The sequence below is a fragment of the Bos grunniens genome, chromosome 1 (genome assembly GCF_055505025.1).
Source record: "Bos grunniens cultivar Pamir isolate PY7600 chromosome 1, Bosgru_T2T1.0, whole genome shotgun sequence".
NCBI classification, from domain to species: Eukaryota; Metazoa; Chordata; class Mammalia; order Artiodactyla; family Bovidae; genus Bos; species Bos grunniens.
Window position 1 is genome coordinate 14,364,198 of NC_141165.1, and position 22,012 is coordinate 14,386,209.

Sequence of the window (22,012 nt, forward strand, 5' to 3'; positions counted from 1 at the left end):
CTATTAAGATCCTCTGCCATTTTCTCCTGATTTCCAACAATTCTCCCTTAACCCTAAATATGAATTCCTTGCCAGCTTTAGCATTAAAAAAGAGAGAGAGGGAGAAGGCTTCCTCCCCGATGGTCGCCTGTTCATAGTCAAGGCTCTCCTCCTGATGTGGCTGCATCTCCCAGGGCCTCCACCGATGACTCACACGTGTCTCATAGGTCTTCTTCACCCTGAGTAGCTATGATCAGGAGAAGGCAATGGCACCCCACTCCAGTACTCTTGCCTGGAAAATCCCATGGGAGGAGCTTGTTAGGCTACAGTCCATGGGGTCGCTAAGAGTCGGACACGACTGAGTGGCTTCACTTTCACTTTTCACTTTCATGCACTGGAGAAGGAAATGGCAACCCACTCCAGTGTTCTTGCGTGGAAAATCCCAGGGACGGCAGAGCCTGGTGGGCTGCTGTCTGCGGGGTTGCACAGAGTTGGACGCGACTGAAGTGACTTAGCAGCAGCAGCTATGATCAGCTCCCACGTTACCTTCTGCTGGCTTCACACCCCCACTCCAGGACCCCTGCATCTGGCTTGGCCCTGGCCCCGCTGCCGTGACGCTGCTCTGATCAAAGCCGCCCTGGTTCCCATCCAGTGTCCTCCACACTCAGCTCCTCCTCTAAACTTTCCCCTCTGGCTTCACTTCCTGCAACATTTCCTCCAGCTCTATGGCTGTCCTCCTGCCAACAGAACTCTCTGGCTGGAAAACTCAGGTCCACACTCACAGAGCATACACTACTGAGGGCTTCACCTCTCATCTCTGACACGGACTGATCGTGGTGTTAATATTGGAAGGAAACTGAGTGAACGTGAAGCAAAATATGTTTAAAATATACCCGATTTTTTTCTACCAACCATTTTCTAAAGATGTGTAAGCAACTAAAGCCACTAATTTCATTAAAATGTTCCTTTTCAGAAATACTGCAATCAAAGAATTCCTGCTTTATCCCTATATATTAAACCCATCATTGGCTTTTACAGATTGCATTTTTAAAAAAATGTCTCTTTTCTCCTCCATTTATTTAATTTTTTGGCTTCACCTGGTGTGGCCTGTGCGATTTTGGTTCCCTGACCAGGGATGGAGTCTGGACCCCGGGCAGTGAAAGCACTGAATCCTAACCACCGGACCCCCAGGGGTTCCGCCCAGGGCCCAGTTCTGGGTTGTTTCAACAGAGACATAAAAAGTGGGAGCACTTGTATGAGACAATGCCTCAATACCATTTGTGTGTAAATTTTTCACCAAATCATTTAGTTAAGAAACACTAACTAGTTATTTTTAGACCAATTAGAGATGAGACAGACCTGGGCCCTGCTTTGCTGAGGCCGGCCCTGGGCCTGGGGGTCAGTGTGATGCTCAGAGTGGTCACTGGAGGCTGGCCGTAGGTTGAGACGCCTGTCCCCTAAGCCGGCATTCATTGTCATTAAGCAATAGCTCTACTGTTTAACGAATTTTAGTTTAAAAATGGTACAGAGATCTTAGGTCTTAGTGAAAATAAGAGGGTCTGTCCGTAAAATGGCAAAAATAATTTGTGCAAAGAATTTCTTCTTAGAGGGTATAGAGCACAGCATGTGGGCTAAACATAATGTACATTATTTAGGACATCTGCATAATGCAACAGAATGCAAAACACTGAATATTTGGCCCAAGTACAGTTATTTTTAGGATTTGCCAGGTCACTGCTTTTTAAAAATGTTGTTTATTTTTGGCCATGCTGGGTCTTTGTTGCTGCGCTCGGGCTTTCTCTAGTAACAGCTGTGGTGCACAGGTTTCTCATTATAGTGGGTCCTGTTGCAGCATGGGCCCTGGGCACACGGGCTTAGCTGCTCCTCGCTATGCGCAATCTTCCTGAACCAGGGATCCATCCCAGATCCCCTGCATTGGCAGGCGGATCCTTAACCACTGGACCACTGGGGCAACCCCCAGATTGTTATTTACTCATTTTTCTTTTTAGAGAATATTATTAGTCAAGTATTACTTTGAGCTACACTAAATCTTGTAAACCAACTTCTTCTTGATATGAAGGAAGCACTTAGGGGCTGAAGGCTGGGCCAAGGTCTCACTGGGTAAAATTTCACGCCCACCCTCTCGCCTCTGACCTGAAGGAGTTGGAGACAGAACAAGGTGACTGTCTTCTGCCAAACCCATGAGAAGCGTGTCTTAAAACAACACACTTCACCACGGTCATTCCTCACTCCAGCCAAGTCCACAATTTTACATGCACTTAAAAACAATACTTTAGTCTGCAGACTCAAGCCTCTATGTACAAACGTTAGCCTCTACGTATAAACAGTTTGGCAGCTAAAACTCTCTGACAGTGGTTTAATGGACTCTTCAGCGCAACTGGAAATTTACTGGCAGGAAATTTCACATTATGAACTACAAAAGGTAATATCTTACTGATGAATTTTCTTCTCATTACTATCAGAATAATTAGATTTACGGTGAACTACAATAAAAAACAAACTGAAGCTTTCCATTTTTTTTTTTCCTGGAAAACCAGTGACTACCTCAAGAAACTTAGAAAACATTCTTGAAGATGCAAATGGGCCTGAGTGCTCCAGGGTGGTGCAATCCTGATTTTTTAGAATCTGTGGGGGTCACGACAAACCCCAAGTGTCACCAGCAAACATGTCAACATCTGAATGTTGAATGTCCTTAAAATGGAAAAGCATCTGTGGTGACATGAGTTTTAGAAAATAAAACGTCCATGAAGCATGTTTCTGTTTTTAATTTTTTTGCTTTGATAAATCAGTTGCTTCACAAAAATCCCTTTCAAAGACAACAATCCAAGAAAACATTGTTACAGCATTCACATTTAAAGATTGTCAGTTCACAGACCAGACAGAACTAAATTAGGGGAGGGTGGCGGGGTTTTTTTTCTGTCCCTAACTACCAGAGGCGGGCCGTTCTCACTTTCCCGGGATGTCTGAGCTTGTCTAAAAGAAAAGGTGCTCCCCCACTTTATCGCCCCAGTCAGAGTCAGGTCAGGTCGTGGGCAGGTTATGTGGAGAAGACTCTGGGACTCGGGCCACGGCGGCTCCAGCATCAGGGCCCTGTGGTCTTCGAGCGAGCTGGGGCTGTGGCCCACCGTACATTGCACGCTGGACAAACACTTACACTGTTTTATTTCTGGAATCAAAACACGAAAGCTGCATTACTGCAGCAGCTGGAGTGTGGCTGGACATGGCCCAGCTATCTGCTACCCACTCAAGAGCTGAACAGCAGGTAACTCGACACGTTCAACCTGGGTTGCAAGACACAGTCAAAACCATCCTTCAGGGAAAAGAATTTAACAAGAGCAAATTCCTTTAAGATGAGAGCTCAGCAGGGTTGTGCTCTCACAGATGCTCTTAAAATCCCAGGGGCTGGAAAATGGGTCTTTATTAGGTGCCAGCTAACTACCAATGCCCCAGACAGTGGCTTATGAACCAAAACAGTCTGCCTGTTGGGTTAAGATCCCATTAGTTACTCATGGGAAGAGCTTGAAATGCCCCCTCTCGAATGATCTTTATCCTAGTCCTCTGAATGTAGCGACCAGGATGCAGACTCCAGCTGCAGGGAGCAGGGACTGCGACCCCAGGCACCGACTGCCAGACCCCAACATGGCCCTGATGTGGCCCCATGTCCACGCTGCTGCAGCCTGTGCAGCCCGAGCCCTCTACCCCGGCTCCAGGGAACAGGATTTCTGCTTGGGGAAACTGACCAGGAGTGACCACCAACCTGAACCTGAGGTCAGAGGGACAGAGGGAGGCGAGGGAGGGAGAAGGTGGCTGGCCAGCTTCCACAGGGTCTAGTCTTAAATCCTAACTTTGTTGGACTTAAAACAATTTTTCAAACTGCTATAGTTTAAAAGATGTGACTTAAAACATAAAATTGTTTAAAAGGAACACAATAGCTGCTTAAAAATGTTATTCTCTCCCCCAAAAGAGAGTCAAGTTTTTCTTTTAAATCTCCTGAAATATTTTAAAAGAAATTCCTCTGTATTTCTTGCTTCCTTCTAAGTTATCCAGGAAGTACTCTCCTATGACTAACTTTAATTATTAATAATTTGGGAAGAAAAAGTCAGTTCCAGAAAAAAAATCTGCACTTGCTCAGAACACTTCTGGATAGCCTTGGTCCACAGCCAACTACTGTCGCTGCTTTTCAGGAGCTGATGACCATTAGACTGTCCTTCAGGGCTTCCGGTGTCCCACTGATGGTGACGCAGAGACGTCTTCTGTGAAACCAGGTCCTGCTTCCTCTCTGAGAAAAAGCCTCACTTGAAAGTAAACTGGCAGATGCAAATCCAAACCCAGAGAAACAAACCCAGTCTGCTCTGTGGTCCATCTGGTCACCAGGAGCCGAAGTCCCACCGTTATCCAGATGTGATGTGATCAAGTCAGAGGAAGAACCACCGACCGAGTGATGACGAGCCGCCGGCACCCCACCCCCAGGCCCTGCCGGTTCCTGTCCATCCTGCAGTGGACATGCACTAATCGTGTAACAAAGCCAAGGGTCTGCTCTTTGCCTGCTCTGAGCCAACAGGATGGACACTTTATAGTAGTTTATGACACACGTTCTATGCATAACATACGCTGACCGAAAGCTCCTAAGACAACGCCCAGCTAACACGGCACATCACCACTCAACCGTGGTCAGACTTAAATCAGACGGAAACAGTCAGCAAAAGCTTTTAACTGACCACCGGCTACCACTTAACTTAGCTAAGCCCTACTTAGCAAATACCTTGAGACGCACGTTTAGATAAAGTGTAAATTGCAATCTGAGCAACATATTGACTAAAATTTGAAGATATCAAAATTTCATTAAATAGATGTTTCTTTTATAGTAGAAAATGTGAATTAATACCCTGGGAGAGCAGAGAACCAGAATACTAGCTAACTGGGGGCAGGTTCATCAAATTTGGCCAATTCAGAACATTCCAAATTGAGACAGTCAATAAGTGTGTACTGTTTCTCCTCTAGAATTTACCCTTGACATAGTCATAATCCAATTCATACGGAATTTATAAAAATAGCTTTTTATCCAATAATTCCAGCAAGGTAAAAATAGGAGTTTCTTTTCATATATAGCAAATGACACAGGCTCACGGAACATGAGAACGGAACCACATCTGAGTCGCCAAACATCCACCACAGGTCACACGCGGTTTATTGTGCTGTCACCCGCCTCGCACGGGCGGTCTCCAGGTGCAGAGGCTTCTTCCTAATCCCGGGGCTGACAAGTAAACCAGCCCCCTGAGGCCTGCCTTACCCACAGAACGAAATTAAAACTGCGTAATCGCTCAGAAAATGGAAGCACTAGTCCTTAACCTAATCAGGGGCTCATGGGGGGGCGGAGGTGTTTGTCATTCATCACATTTTTAGCGTTAAACCTTTAAAGAATTTCCTTAAAAACTCACGCACACACGCACACACACACACATGCACACACACGCACACACACCTTGAAAGAAGTCGCTGCACCGGCAAAGACGCCCTGGAAGCTTACTATGAAATACAAAAGTGCACTCTTCTATGCCTACATATAAAACATATTAGAAATAAAACTGTGTAAAATGTTTGCTGTGCAAACTATAAAAAGGGGCGCCGGCGGCCGGGCCCTACTGCAGGGAGTCGCTGTTCTCCAGGACCAGCCCGCCCAGGTGGCTGGGCGCCAGTGCCGCCCCGCCGTCCCCCGTGCTGTCCACGGAGTCGTCCTCGCTCTGCTCGGCCATCATCACCTGCTGCACCGCCAGCGTGGCCCCGTCCGATGACAGGGACTGCAGGCTGTCCACGTTCATGCTCACGGGCGCGGTGATGGTCACGACGGCCCCTGTGGCACAAAGCGGCGTCACCGTGCCATCGGGGTTCAGCCCGCTGGGCTGCGCAGCCTGGCTTCCCCTGGCTGTGTTTCTGGGACCATCCACAGGGATTTAAGGAATGTCTCTACTAGGATCGTCCCAGACCCTGCAAAGCTAAGCTCTCTGTTTAGAGAGGGTCTGAGGGTCAGGATGGTAAAGGGGACAGACGCCTGGGGTGGAAAGCAAGCGTCACACAGAGGAGAAGGGACCCAGGACACAGGGGAGAGGCCTCAGAGGACAGGCAGGGGTGGGGGGACTGAGGTCAGAGGACGGCAGGCCAGTCTGCGAGGGAAAGTGGACACCCGAGACACATGCTCCTGTGCTCCAGCCCAACAGCGGGGAGTGGGAACCACTAGGTACCCGTGAGCGGGACGCAGACTAGAGATGCTAGGCCGTGAAGGCTCTGCGCCAGGAAATCGCACAGCTGGATGAAGCCTGGGGGGACACAGGGTGAAATACCAGGCAGTGGGCGCATGACACACACACACACCCTGCACTGAAGCAGGAGGGGCAGAGAGAGACAGGAGCGGCCTTGGGCGTCTGGCCGCGCACTCCGCTCTCCTGGGCACACCTGCACTGCTGACGGGCACCTGGACCAGCACTGTCCCCACGGTCAGATGCAGCAAGACTGCTGCTTGCCCCTGGTTTACCGCCTCACCCGCACCTGCAGGACAGGGTCGCCCAGCCCGGTGCCCACCTTCAGACACAGTCAGCTCACTGGCAGCTGGCTGTGCCGCTCCCGAGGCAATGGAGTCAGGCCAAAACCTCTGGACGGGTCTGTTCTGAGCAGTCTTTTTCTTTGTTTTTGGAGTTTCTGAGCAACTAGAATCCAACATCGGCTGTAGGATTCGTCTTCTTGCGTTGATGAACCTGCGTGAAGGAAATACTCATGTCAAAATGGCCTTTCCAAGGCCCTGTGGCCTCAATGACAGGCCAGGTGCTTCACAAACCACATGAATGTGACCACGTATTCCCTGCTGTAAGAAGTGCTTAAGAGTAACGCCAAGCATCTCATCTAAACTTCCAGAGAGTAGGGCTGTTTTTAGAGTAATTCACTTGAATAAAGACAGACTGCCCCACAGCGTCTTTTCTCCACTCTGATTTATCCACCTCTGTGAACTGGGTATTCACGATGACACAGAGGATGCTGTTCAAACTGTGGATGTGACATGCCCTTCTCTAAGGAAGTGGCAGGGTAGAGCAGCAGAACCAGGCACCCTGCAGCCTCCGACCCGAGGCCCGCAGGCGGTGCATCTCCGAGCGCCCACCCTGTTAGGCCCTGAGTGTGGACAGATGTCCGGCTCGGAGGCTGTCTAATTGTGAAATACTAAGATTCAAAAAATCTCCAATTGCCCAAGGACATATTCTAATAATAGATATGAACAGGCTGACACTACAGAGCTCCGTTCAGAGACTGTCGCTGGTCCCTGCGGCTGAGTGTGAGCCGGACTGAAGGGTCACAACAGCCCCTCAGCACACCACAGACCCCAGCATGACCTGGGAGAGAAGCCTGCTGCCATCTCTACGTCTGTCCGTCCTTCTCCGTCAAAGCTTCTACAAGGCACAGGCGTGAGCTAATGATGGGTGTGTCCAAATTCACTCCAAAACACAATTTTTGCAAATATAAAAGGAAAGTCATAAAAGGTAAAAAATAGCCACTAGAAGACTTTAGAAATTTTAGAATTTATAAAAGACATGTATCAAATTGTTATTAATTTTAAAATGAAAAGCTGAGGTCAAAACTTCTAGAAAAGACAATTCTGTTAACAGCACAGAGGAGCAAGTTAGGAACAGCAGGGGCCCACAGGTGAAGAGGCTGACAAGCCGCCAACCATCAGCACATCCAGAGACATCGCTCTGTCCTCTGTCCGTCACCCATCCGTCAGTCACTGAACCAAAACACAGTTTCTAAATGGGATGCCATGAAGACAGCGGAGACTGTGACAGAGAAAGACTCAAAACTCACAGCAACGAAACACTCAAAGCCTTTCAACTCTTGTTAATGCTCTGTTTAAAAGATCCAACAGGAAATAATCCAACACCATGGTTTATAGTTGCCACTTAAGTCAAAAATAATAGCTCAAAGGCAAGATAGGAGAAGTACTTAATACAGTGCCAAAGCATACCTCCCGCATGTATAACTGCGCAAAATGGAAAATTTTTATTGTTTACACTGGAATCTACCTGATCTTCAAATTTAAATTTTAACAGTTAAAATGAAAATACAGCAATGTTAATAAGTGGTAGAAGCTGTGTCTTCTTTTACGCATGCCAATGCTATTAAGCTGAAATCATTTCCTACGTCTGACTGATGAGTAAAATAGTAAAAAAAGAGGCCAACGACTAAAAGCGCAATGCAAGCGCACGTTCAGAGCCCACCGCCACTTAGTGACATCAGTGCCTCTAATTTAAGGGGAAGCGGTCAGGATCCAAGCGTCCACAGTGACGCGTGACGCCAGAGCCACAACAGGGTGCTTCCTGTAGAAAGTACACGTTTCCTTCTCAGGACCCCTTAGGCCTGCTGGGACAGGGCCACTGTGGCCAGCCAGCTCGGGGGCTGCCTCCCCACATCACTGCTGAACAAAGGATACAGGGTCTCAAAAGCGGGGGGTGGGGGCTACCAGTGATCAGGTGAACTCACCTCGGCTGTTCATGGCCCATGGAAACTCGTCCACAAAACATCACGGTTTAAGGGGGGTCGGGGGAGGCCCTGGAGAAACGCGTTTCTGATTGAGCGAATACATCATAGTGAAAAGTCCTTGGGCATCGGTCACAAAACTTAGGTGAAAGTGTGTGCGATTTATGCTTAAGTGTCCTGCTGCCAATCCCAGACTCTGATAACAGAGGAATGCTTGTGTAATTCACCCAGACTGTACTATTCACTGGTGTCAGGATTTCCAGGTGTGCTGTTGACAGCAGAGTCTCAGAAAGTGGGCGCGTCTTACCAGTTGTTAACTTGGAGTAGTGTCAAGTTTGTCTGAGCAGCAATCTGTTTTTTCTCATCTTCTGTCGGGTATGGATGCTGAAAATAAAAAGGAGTGTCACCGTGAACTTTAGTGTTTAAAAAGGAATTCAAGACCATCCTGGTGAAACAGAAGCACACAAATAATTGTTAGTAAAAACTGGTATGAACAGTGCTTTTAGCTAAAACTTAACTTTAGTCTTATATTTGTTTCCAGAAATGCCTAAAACAGAATGAAGCCTTTTTCCCAGCTGCCCAAGAACACAGGGCCTGCACAGCTGGTGGAAGCCCAGGCAGAGCTGTCGTCCAGACGGGAGTCTGGCTCAAAGGCCGCGGGGAAGGTAAGAGATGAAGGTAAGAGCACTGGAAGTAGAGGGACTCCGGGGGCTCTGCCAGGTGCTGTTCTAAGCCCCCGATACAACCTGCGGTTCTTCTATCAGCTTCACAGCTGTCATTTCAGAACCATAAACTGTATCCATTTAAAGCAGATAAATGGCTGTGTTCTGACCCACAGCACAACAGATAATGTGATCACCTGTGTACATCCTACATAGGAATCCACTGATTCTGCACACTCACAGACGAGGAACCCAAGCAGGGCAGGGCACACCCTCCCCATCCTGGGCTGGTGGAACAGGAGGCGGCAGGAAGAGGCCCGGACAGACTGCCCCGGGCCATCACGTCCAGGTGACACGTTCTGTCACGGGAACTGTGAGCATGAAGTGGACCGGGATAAACTGCAGTCACCTAACAGCGTCTGCTAGGCTAACGAGCGCTGTCGGCAGAGAGCTCAGCTCGGGGCTGGGGAAGGGGTGTCTGCTATTTCCTCTTTCTTTCATGGATGACTGAGATATGTCACTTAGAAAAAACAGAATTAAACCAGAAGTAAATACAGACACACCTAGGAAATACTGCAGGTTCAGTTCCACACTACCTCATTAAATCGAGCATTGCGATAAAGTGGGCCACAAATTGTTCTGCTTCCAAAAATGTATGTAAGTTGTGTTTACACTATACTGTAGTCCAGTAAGTGTGTAATAAGCATTTTTGTCCAAAAAAAAGTACACACCTTAATTAGAAGAAACTTTATTGCTAAAAATCACTAACCATCATGTGAATCGTCAGCGAGTCATGATCTTTTCACAACTGCTAAGTCACTTCAGTCATGTCCGACTCTGTGCGACCCCATAGACATCAGCCCACCAGGCTCCCTTGTCCCTGGGATTCTCCAGGCAAGAACACTGGAGTGGGTTGCCATTTCCTTCTCCAATGCATGAAAGTGAAAAAGTGAAAGTGAAGTCGCTCAGTTGTGTCCGACTCTTAGCGACCCCATGGACTGCAGCCTACCAGGCTCCTCCATCCATGGGATTTTCCAGGCAAGAGTACTGGAGTGGGTGCCGTTGCCTTTTCACAACAGTCACATCAAAAATGATTGAGCACAGACCACCATAACAAATATAATAACGATGAAAGAGTTTGAAGTAAATATTGCGAGAATGACCAAAACATGATCCAGAGACACAGAGGGACCACGTGCTGTCAGGAACAGCACCAACAGATCTGATTCACGCTGAGCTGCCACAAACCTTCAACTCGCAAAAATCACGACATCTGAGAAGTGTGATATGCTTGTATCAAAATTCACAGAAGCACCAAAGGAAGGTAATTTCTATCTACAGGAATAACATGTCCAGAGGTGACTATTGCCCGCATGGGGGACCAGAGAGACACCTACTCTAAAACCTACATGCACTCAAGTCCCTCATTTTCCACCAACCAGGACCTCAGAGAGTGGACAGCGCCAACAAAGAAGGAGGTGGGAGTGTGTTTCAGTTCTTAAGTGAGCATCCTGTGTTGGAAAAGTAACTGTGTATCCTGGGGACAACAGAACAGCAGCAGATTCATCTCAGCAGCGCTCCATGCCTCACACTGACTGATAGTAACTCACTTTCATTCCACAGGAGCACACACGGAGCCAACTGAGAGCTTCTGGAAACAGAAATATCATTCTTGTCCTCTAAAAAGCTCATAAAATAAAAAGGTGACAGGAAGCAAGTACACAAACCAGGAAAAAAAAAAAGTAACAACTTCTGCCTAGAGTGTGAGGAAAAACCACAAAGGGAGGATAATATTTACAGGCAATGAGGGAAAGAAGACATAGAAAATGTTTACACTGGCATTTTAAAATGAACCTATGAGCAAGGTCTATTTTAGAAATGATTAATACATTAAAGGAAACAATAGGAAAAAACCCAATTCCATTCTGTGTGTAATAGTCCAATCACTACATTACAGACGTACTCACCAGCTCTAATAACCAGTGTATTAGAAACACATTCGATCTGCTTTCTCACCAGGTACCTAAGCTTCTGGTGCTTTGGGCCCTCATTCACCGTGTTAACTAGCTGCACAACCTTCCATCAAATCTATGGGTCCTGATTCACACACCACCTCATTCCCCATTATTATAATGAACATCACTGTGACACTCAGCCATGAAATCTCCATTTCCTTCTGACTCTTTCTAAGACCAACTTCCCCATGAGGCTGTACTGCAGCAAACAGCAGTGTTCTCCTTCCACACGAGTGCGTGAGCTGCGCCCTCCCACCGGGGCCCAGGGCGCAGAGCCTGACCCAGGCAGAGGAAAGAGGCTTAGCAGGGACCAGGGCCAAGCCCCAGGGGGACACAAGGCGACAATCGGGCGCTGGCCTTGGGGCTCCCAGTCAAGGGAGGACAAAGAAGACGCCGAGGAACAACCTTGGCCTTAGCCCAGGCGGCGGGCACCTCTGGGGGGTGAGGGGGACTGTAGAGACCTGAGGGCACCAAGGCGCACTGGGCAGAGGCAAGGAGGCGGGGGCAGTGAGGATGCGGCTGCAGGGGTGATGACTGTCGTGATGCCGAGGGGCAGGTCTGGGCCCACCGGCTCAGCTCAGGAGCAGCCCTGGGCAGGACCCTGGAAGGAAAACCTCGTGGACGGAAATGCCTGGTGGAGAGGGGCTTCCTGCCAGCCTTCCTGGCCTCCCGCCCCTCTGGATGCCAGAGGCAGCCTCCGCATCTGCCCACAAGCCCCCCTGCCCCATTCCTCCACCTGGACAGGCTGTAACTTAGTGGGTGAGCACTTTCCTACCCCCACCCCCTTCAACCTACCCCCACCCCCCAAAGGTCAGCCTGTCCTTCCCGACCCAGCAGCTAGACCACTGTCATCCCTGAAAACTACTCAGGGTCACCCCCTCTCCTGAGTCAGGGGTGTGAGGACTGCAGCTTGGGTGGGTCATGAGCGAGTCTTCCTGTGAAATCAACAGACCAAGCTCTGCTTCACAGTCAATAGCCCATCTGCCAATCACTCTGCCCACAAGCTCAACTCCCCACCTCCCTTTCAAATCCAACATACATAAAGTGTTGAAAGTGTTAATTGCTCAGTCGTGTCTGACTCTTTGTGACCCCCATGGACTGTAACTCTGCCCATGGAATTCTCCAGTCAGGAATACTGGAGTGGGTTGCCATTTTCTTCTCCAGCGGATCTTCCTAATCCAGGGATCGAACCTGGGTCTCCCACATTGCAGGCATTCTTTACAGTCTGAGCCACCAGGGAAGCCCATAACATACATAAAACATAACTATTTTGCAAGGTTTTGCCTGAGAGCACCATTTCTCTGCCCGCTTCTCTAATCAGCCTCCCCTCCCCCAGGTACGTTCCCCAGGCAGTTCTCTCAGGCTCAGGCACTGTTAATGTCGGCTGAACTCAGGGATTCCCTCTCACTAGTGGTATCCCTGGTTGATTTCCGTTTCCTGAAGCCTTTCCTCCAATTCTGGGTAGCCCCACTTCTGTCTCATGGTCTATGCACTATGGGCAGTCAGTAAAACACCGATTCTTACAACCTGGCCTACCAGCCCATGTAAGTCAATGTTTCCTAGACAATAAGCAGAAAGAAAGCATCTCGAAGCTGTGCTAACGGGGCAGTCACATCTGTTCTCACCCCAATGTGCTGAAAGAGCCAGGACCGCATCACGTTGGTGGCGTGCTTCGGCAGGACCCCCCTCTTGTTCTTAGATGAGCCGTCATCTTGATGCAAGATGCTGAGATCTTGGTTTAACTGTAACTGAAGCTTTTAAACAATTGAAAATAACGTTAGACAGCATAGTTAATCTCAGCACACCCCACCAGGGCCCCCGTCAACTCTATTTACTCTTCTGTGAGAAACCCCACGGGGCTTGTTTCTCTGCTCCTAGCCCTGATGCCCTGGAAGTGGCAGACACCCGGGACATGGCAGGGAGGGGACAAGGGCGGGGGAGGGCCTGTGGGGCTGGCCAGGACTAGGGCAGAGGGGGTTCGCTCGTCAGCCATGCTGCATGTTAGAAGGGGCTCCACTGACCCAACCCACACTCTGCACGTCTGCTCTGTAAACCAGAGGAAAATTCATATTCTCCCTTAATTGACAGCACGAATGAACCTCTACAAAACAAATAAGCACGTGATTTAAGAGTGCGCTTCCTCTAATTCTTCGCTATGATGCTAGGAAATGCTCTGCAAGCCAGCTCTATGTTCAGAGCCGCTGTAAATGGAAAGCTTCAGGGAAAGCAGGCTCGTGGCGGGGCGGTGGAGGAAGGGCTCTAGGGGCCTAGCCCCACCCTCCCCACTGCTGGGCCTGGGCAGCCACTCGTGTCGTGGGCCCGTGGGCCCAGCAGGCCCCTTGCCCAGGCCTTCTCATACCTGCTTCTGAGTTAGGAAAACGTTGACATGCCTAGGGCTGGGCCTCAAAGTGGCCAATAAGGATGTAGAAGACATCCATGCAGGCCAAAGAGAACTAATGTAAACAATGGTCTGAAATAAGTACTGATAACAGAAACACTGCTTCTGATGTAAACCCAGCAAAGTTGGGGGGGGGGGCGGGGAACAACTGCGTGTGTGTCTAGAATAGAAAGGAGACTGGCCTTATTTCACCACAAAGGCACAGAGAGGGCGGGAGGACTTCAAGGTGGGCACACCACAGCATTTTAGCACCGTCACTACTGCAAGCCCAGCCCCACACCCTTAGCTAGAAGCCTGCAGTCTGCCGTGAACCTCCAGGGGTCTGGGAAGGATGCGTCTACACAGCCTCCAATCTCCAGCAGTGGAGACAGCTGCACAGCCCACGTGGTGGGGAGGGGTCCTGGGCGACCTTTTCCTCCTTATGCTTCTCTGAACTTTGCAACAATAAGGCAGATGAAAAGTGAAAAAGACAGGCAACATGGACATTCAGATTAACTGGGAAGTACCTGAGGAAGCAGGTCTGGGACAGTGACCTTCACGCAGAGGGCAGAGCTTGAGCCCAGCTCCACCTGTGCCCCCACACTGGGAACACGCGCCCCACCCGCCCCCTGCACTGTGAACACGCACTCACCCGCACCCCGCCCAGCCCCTTCCACGCACCTGGGAGTTCTGGATCCGGATGGTGCCAGGCGACAATGCCTGTGTCACCACTTGGCCTTGGGGAGTGACAACTGTGACAGGCTGATAGACTGTACCCCCTGGAAAGGACAAGAGAAGTTAAATCACCCCAAGCCTCAACAGTGAACACCATGCCTCAACGTACTCATAGAAGAATAAAGTCGTAGCTTACGGGCTTTGAAAATCATTTCAGACAGTCACCAGCACCTTGCTAGTGGACCTGTCACTTCCAGGGTGGGGCGGAGGGCAGCCAGGGCTCCTCATGAGACAGTGTGGGGGGTGGCTGGGGGAGGTGGGGAGTCCGTGAGCCCCTTCCTTGGCTTGCCTCTATTTCCTGGCACGTCTTAAAGGACTCAAGCAAAGGTCTGAGATCACATTTCTTTTTACTCTAGTTGTTTCTTTCATCCAGTGTGCTTTCATCTTCCTGGGGAGGTTTCCTTTTGTGCGATTATGTGGGGGGTTCAGCATCAATTTCACTCCCTCCTTCAGCGCGCTTGCCCTTTTCATGATGGTTCTGATGTGCAACGTCTACTAAAAACCATCACAGGAAGGAGGACAGAGTCTACAGTTCCTTGGTGTATCAAGAACAGGTAATCCCAACATTAAGACTGCATTTTCACTCCTTGTCATCAATTAATAATACGACTTATGGAATTCCAGCTGAGATATTTCCTAAAAGATAAATCCTAAAAGATGATGCCATGAAAGTGTTGCACTCAATATGCCAGCAAATTTGGAAAACTCAACAACTTAAGATTTTCCAGGTGCTGCTAGGAGGACAACTGAAAACTGTGCTATTTAAAAATTTCAGGTGGTTTTGCTATGTATTTTCAACTTCTACATAAAACCTTTCCTTCCCATATTTTTTGACAGGGAAACACAGTTTGCATAATATATTTGTTACTGAGAATTAACAAGAACCAGACATTCAAAGAGATAGAGATGCTGGTGGTCCTGTACTGGGAACTGGCATTAATTAGAAACCTTGGTTATGTGCTGCTTCATTCTAATATGAAGGACTTTCTTCTGCAAAAGCTCAAGGAAAGTGTCTCTTTCTCTATCATCATACCTGCCACTGTTGCCATGGTGACATTCCCCTGCTGCAAAGCGGATGCTGGCACCACGATTCCTTGGGGGCTAAGAGTGCCTGTGATGGCACTTTGAATCTGCTGCAAGTCAGAAACACACAGTGAAGAGGTTATCAGAAATCAGAAAACCTATGGTTAACACTTCACAGCAAGTGGCATAAAGGCATCATTAATAAGGGAAAGATGCTCGAGCAAAGAGCATCATCAGATGACAAGTCTTCACAAGGCAAGTGCTACATCCGTATCTGGAAACCAAGAGATGCAAAACTGACTGTTAAATATGATGATCAATACTGAGACAGGACTTTCAATTTAGCTTCCAAAGATTATCTTTCACCTCATCAGCATACTAAATACATCCTATGGCCCTGGAGATATAATTAGGAAGACAAAAATTACCTGATCTCATGACACACCTTTTCCATTCAACTTAGCTCAGAGTTTTCCAAGAATCAAAGCCTCCTGGACAAGATGAACTATTCAGAAGACGATGCCACAGGCTGGGGCTGTGGCAGGGGGTGGAGGGTGGGGGCGCACCCTGGGGCAGCAGAGTCTGTACCTGCCCTTCCCACTGCGCAGAGCACATCAGAGCCCCCAGGGTTCAGGTGTGTGGGGTGCTGGGTCTGCACCTGGCCGACTGCAAGAGCCATGCAAATATCTGTAACACCACACTGGAGGATCTACTCATCTGAAGTCAGATCCAAATGGGCTAATTTATCCATTTTCTGTGATGGCTTCCCTGGGAGTTGACAGAGGACAGGCTCTTTGCACCTGGCTTCCAGCACTGGTTTGGCACAGAGAAGGCACCCAGACATTTGAGGGGTTGAACAGCCTATGTGGATATCCTTCAGAGATAATTCCTCTGTGTGCCATCGCATCGATTTGAACATAAAAGCTCTGGTCAGTCTACATCAAGTTTGCTACATAAATATAAAGCCATCTAAGTCAGTCATCTAAGCTCCCACATCAGGAACACAGAAAAAGAGGAGCCAAATGAGACCAAAGCAAGCAGAAGGAAGGAAACAATAAAGATGAAAACAGAAACAATGAAATTGAAAATAGAAAAACAGACAAAGCAGAGATAAGAGCTGGTTCTTTGCAAAGATCAATACACTGACAAATCCCTAGTAAGACTGACAGAAAAAAAAAAGAGAGAGACAGAAAAAACAAATTACCAATATTGGGAATGAAACAGGGCCTAAAAAGACCCTAAAGACATCAAAAGATGAAAAAGGAATACTACTGTAAACAACTCAACACACATAAATTTGACATCTGCAAAGTGCAAAGTGCAGCATGAAACAGATAATCTGAATAGCCCTATAACTAATGAAACTGAATTAGTAATTTTAAAACTCCCCAAAAAGAAATCTCCAGGTCTAGGTAGTGTCACTGGAGAATTCTGTCAAGCATTTAAAGAAGAATTAACACCAGTTCTACATCTCTTCCAGAAAACAGAAGAGGAGGGAATACTCTCCAATTCATTTGATACCAAAGTTAGCCAGACTGTACCAAAAAAGATAACTAAAACTAAGATCATGGCTTCCTGTCCCATCACTTAATGGCAAATAGAAGGGGGAAAAATGGAAGCAGTGACAGACTTTTCCTGGGCTCCAAAATCACTGCAGATGGTGACCACAGCCACAAAATTAAAAGACACTTGCTCTGTCTAGTCAAAGCTATGGTTTTTCCAGTAGTCATGTATGGATGTGAGAGTTGGACCATAAAGAAACCTGAACACTGAAGAACTGAAGCTTTTGAACTGTGGTGTTGGAGAGGACTCTTGAGAGTCCCTTGGACTGCAAGGAGATCAAACCAGTCAATCTTAAAGGAAATCAACCCTGAACACTCACTGGAAGGTCTGATACTAAAGCTGAAGCTTCAACACTTTGGCCACCTGATGGGAAGAGTCAACTAACTAGAAAGGACCCTGATGTTGGGAAATACTGAGGGTAGGAGGAGAAGGGGGCGACAGAGGCTGGGGTGGTTGGATGGCATCATTGATTCAATGGACATGAGTCTGAGCAAACCCCAGGAGATAGTGAAGAACAGGGAAGCCTGGAATACTGCAGTCCATGGAGTTGAAAAGAGTCAGACACGACTTAACAATTGAACAACAACAATTATAAAATTTGTACGGAAAGGCAAAGGAACTAGAATACCAAAAATAATTTTGAGAAAGAATAAACTAGGAGAAATCGACCTACCCAGTTTTGAGACACATATAGCAGCAGGAATCAAGACTAGACAGTCTAGATACACACAACAGAGAACACAGAAATGGGCCCTACTAATATACCCGACTAAGTTTTGACAATAATGCACAGGTAATTCCATGGAGTAAGTACAGCCTTTTCAACAAATGGCGCTGGAGTGAATGGACAAACATCGGCATAAAAACAGACCTCAAAATGGGTCACAGGTTTAAATGTAAAATATAAAATTTTTAGTAAAAAAAAAGTAAGAGAAAAAAATCTTTGGAATCTAGGGTTAGACAAAGAGTTTTTAGACTTGGCACTGAAAGTGTGACTCATAAAAGGAGATTCGATAAATAGGACTTTATCAAAATTTAAAAGGCTTGCTCTGCAAAAGACCCTATTAAAAGGATGCAAGATAAGCTACAGACTTGGAGAAAATATTGGCAAACAATATATCTAATGAAGGACTTGGATCTAGAACGTTCAAAGGTGAACAATTTTTAAAAAATCCAATTGGAAAATAGGCAAAAGACGTGAGTAGACATTCTACCAAAGAGGATACACAGATGGAAATCAGCATATGAAAAGATGGCTGTTGTCTCCCTGATGGTTAATGCGAAAGACAACCACAATGAAATGTTAGCACACCCTTTCAGTGACTAAATACAACAGTGCCTCAACGTGGATGAACTCTAGAGGACATTATGGTAAGTAAAATACACAGAAGGAAACACGCGTCATGACTGCCCCCACACAAGGCACCTAGATCATTCAAGTTCCTGGAGACATAAAGCAGGATGGAGGGGCCAGGGGCTGCGGGCGGGGAGGGCGAGGGGTCAGCTTCACGGGGACGGGGCTTCAGGCTGGGCAGGGACGGCGAGGAGTCAGTTTCACGGGGACGGGGCTTCAGGCTGGGAGGGGACGGGGCTTCAGGCTGGGAGGGGAGGGTGAGGGGTCAGTTTCACGGGGACGGGGCTTCAGGCTGGGAAGATGGCACGTTCTGGAGATGATGGTGAGGATGGCTGCAGAACCCTGTGAGGCTGCCTAATGCCCGAGCTGTGCACTCTAAAATGGTCAAGGTGGTCAATTCTGTGTTGTGTGCTTTACCACAATTTAATACATTCATTTACAAAAAGAGAAACAAAGAAATGACTGGTGCTCCACCTTGGGCTCTGGGGTAGGACGCAGTCAGGCCCACTTGGTTCACGGCGTGGAGCCCAGGCGGGAGGTCTCTCTGGCCTGAGGGGCCGTGTGTGTTCCCAGCACAGGCCATGTTTGGAGACCTGGGGGCTCCTCAGAGCAGGATAGCCAAGTACAGCCCCCACCCACCCCGATCTTGACAGGGCTAGTGGCCTTGGATATGCTTCACCCCTGCCAACACCGCAGTGCCCCAACAGGCGTGCAGCCCTGACGTAAATACCTGGGACTGGACGGGGGAGTATGGGCTGCCGGGTTCCCCACTCAGGAGAGTCTCGCTGTTCATCTTCGTTTTTAGACAAGCAATATAGCGACTGCAGAAATCTTTGCAGAGTTCATTAACCTTTTCCAGCTCAAGAAGATGAATACGCAGAACCTGGATGGCTTTTACCATCTAGAGGCAAGAAAATCGAAACTTTCAGACAAGAACCAGGGAGCACGAGGGTAAGCGGCCATCATCACCACACAAGTCTCCTGTACAGACACGGCCGCCTGGGCTGCCAGGACCAGGAAGAGGAAGACATCAGAGCTGCCCCGCGGCTTGGTGTCAGGCTCAGCGTAGTAGGGGAGACAGCAGGCGCAGGCTGGGAGCTGCCGGGCTCAACCTCGGTCCCCTTGGTGACTCACCCTCAGTCTGCTCCTGTTCCTTCATCTGTAAACGAGGAGGAACCTGTGCCCACCTCCCAGGCGCTTCTTAATTTTGAAGAAGTTCAACTTACCAACTCTGCTTGCAATGGATTCTGCTTTTGGTGTCAAGTCTAAGAACTCTCTGCCTGGCCCTAGATTAGCCCCAGATCCTAAAGATTCTCTCTTACAGTTTTCCTAAAAAAATCTTCAGTATTATACAAAGGCACTAAGTTTGGGAGTAATTCGCCTCCCAGTAGTACATAACGTGGACACTAGTGATGAAGCAGTACCACAAACACCACTTCCTGTGAACCCACAACCTAAAACTCAGCTCCCTCCCGTGACCTTGGTGGCAGCGGTTCAGGCATCTCCGAGGAACGAGCCAGCCAGCCAGCTGATGCCAAGAGTGACCGTGTGCCAGCCCTGCTGGACCTGTGTGGGGCATCCAGCAGGAGGGCCCCGGGCCCTGCCAGCCTGGCCCACACTGGCACTCCTGCTCCCTCCTCACTGATGGCAGCACATGGAGGGCCAGAGGCAGGGAGCACACATGGCCTTCATCCCCAGAGGGCGGGTGCTGTTGGTTCCAAGATGAGGACTCAGACTCAAAGTCAGACACCTCATCTAGAAAATCTATCTAGCTGTAAGGGTGAATACATACTGAGAAGTTAAAAACTACACCTAAGACCAGTGCAGTTTATCCAGCGAAGTTTTCCAAAAGCCCTTCCCTGCTGATGAGGGCCCTCGGGCTGTGGTCTGAGAGCTGGCTGACTCCAGGGAGGATCTAGTGGAGGAACACATCCCAGACACAGGCTGCCAGAGCTGCCAGCGCTGGAGGGCACCGCTCCCCTGGGGCACTGCAGAGATGTCACCCCAAGGAACTCTCCGCGGCCTTCAGAAAGCACAAAGAACCCAGAGCTTGGGAGCACTGCACCTGGGAGGAAGGCGCCCTCATGAGCCAGGCTGGCTCGGACAGAAAGGCCAAGGAGGCCATGAGGGGTGCCAGATGCTCTGTTAAGCCGGCCCCTGCTCTGTGCTCATGCCCTGGCCCGCTCAGCCCCAGGTCTTCACACAGTCTCACCCACCACCAGTGCTGGCCTCCAGAGCAAAACCAGGCTCCACAATGAGGGAAGAGCTGAGAGCTGAAGCTGGGCTCAGACACAATGCCTGGGAAGCAAGGCAGGGGGCACGACGATCCCAGAGGACCTTCCCAAACACTCGGGAGGGACTGAACTCCTGGCCCACTCAAGTCACAGGCTCAAGCCATCTGGCTGCATTACTACAGAAGGGGTCACCGGAGAATGCTCAAGACCTGGCTGATCTCAAGAAATAGAAAATTCCCCTCTTCAGCAAAACCAAAAACAATCCAAAGTTCTAATTAGAAATGTACATTTTATTGAACAGGTTAAATTTAGAAGAAATAAAAATGAAAACCGCAAATTTCACTTACTAAATTGTCAGTTTCTGGATCTTCACAGAAGAAGGGCTTTCCCTCCTTCTCCTGCTTCCTCACAAAGTTCTCAATGTCCACATCGAAACTGGCAGAAGTCGTGCCTTCTGAGCCCTGTGTAGACTGTTCACATTTTTCAAACAACAAAGCTAATAATGGAAACAGTGGATGCCTGGGGGAAAAATGTTAAAATATGTGTTCTACATTATCATGAAAACACTTTAGTATGTATATACGCACTGTTCTATATAAGAGCTCTGCTGAGATACAACTCACATGCCACACAATTCACCCACTTACAGTTTATAACTCAGTGGATTTTCATATATTCACAGAGTTGTGCAACCACCACCATAGGCAATTTTATAATATGTTCACCCCCCCAAGGAAACCCTGTAGCTGTTTGTAGTCACTCTCCCTTCTCCACCAAACCCCAGCCCCAGGTCAGCACTAATCTGCTGTCTTACAGATTTGCCAGTTCTAGACACTTTATACAAATGCAGTCATATATTATGCAACCTTCAGTGTCTGACTTCTTTCACTTAGCATGATGTCCTCAAGGCTTGTCAGTGTTGGAATATTATCGGTCAGTACCTCGTTGTTTTTTCTGGCCACATAATATTCCACTGTATGGTTAACACCAGTTGCTAACTCCAGAGTTTACATTAGATCTATATTCCATTTTGAGTAGATTTTTGTGTCGGATGTGAGCTTAGGGCAAGGGTCTTCTCTCTGCTCATCGCGTCCAGCTGCTCCAGCGCCATTTGTTGGAGAGTCTACCTCTCCTCCACTGAGAAAATCAAGTAGACAAATTCTTCCAACTTCATTCTTCTTTCTCAAAATTGTTTCAGCAGGTCTAGTTCTTTGACTTCCATATAAAATTTACAATCAACTTGTCTATATGTATAAATACATCTTGCTAAGATTTTCATTGGAACTGCTGCAGAGCTAAAGATCAATTTTAGGACATCTTTACTATGTTGACTCTTCCAATCCATGAACACAGCATGCTCTTTTATTAAGGATTTCTCTGATTGCTTGCATGGGCGTTTACAGTTTTCAGCACAAAGTTTCTGCATGTGTTTTGTCAGATTTACACCAAAAATTTTTTGGAGCTCTCATAACGGTATTATCTTTTAAACTTCAGTTTTCAATTGTACACTATTGGTATAAAAATAGGACTGG

At 48.1% G+C, this 22,012-nt stretch overlaps 1 protein-coding gene across 6 annotated transcripts in view; it reads right to left on the reverse strand.

The window, feature by feature from the left end:
• Positions 1–2,750: 2,750 nt before the first annotated feature.
• PKNOX1 (PBX/knotted 1 homeobox 1) overlaps positions 2,751–22,012 on the reverse strand; it is a 44,391-nt gene continuing 25,129 nt past the window's right edge. For 5 of the 6 annotated variants that reach the window (XM_086336229.1, XM_086336448.1, XM_086336290.1 and 2 more), the window contains 8 exons: positions 20,828–20,999; positions 18,977–19,147; positions 15,340–15,439; positions 14,253–14,350; positions 12,820–12,948; positions 8,825–8,901; positions 6,577–6,749; positions 2,751–5,851 (listed from right to left, as the gene is read on the reverse strand). In XM_086336229.1, coding sequence (XP_086192355.1) covers positions 5,640–5,851; positions 6,577–6,749; positions 8,825–8,901; positions 12,820–12,948; positions 14,253–14,350; positions 15,340–15,439; positions 18,977–19,147; positions 20,828–20,999 — 1,132 coding nt within the window. In that variant the 3' untranslated portion in view covers positions 2,751–5,639. The remainder of the gene's footprint in view (positions 5,852–6,576; positions 6,750–8,824; positions 8,902–12,819; positions 12,949–14,252; positions 14,351–15,339; positions 15,440–18,976; positions 19,148–20,827; positions 21,000–22,012) is intronic. The other variant, XM_086336623.1, reaches the window with a different exon arrangement.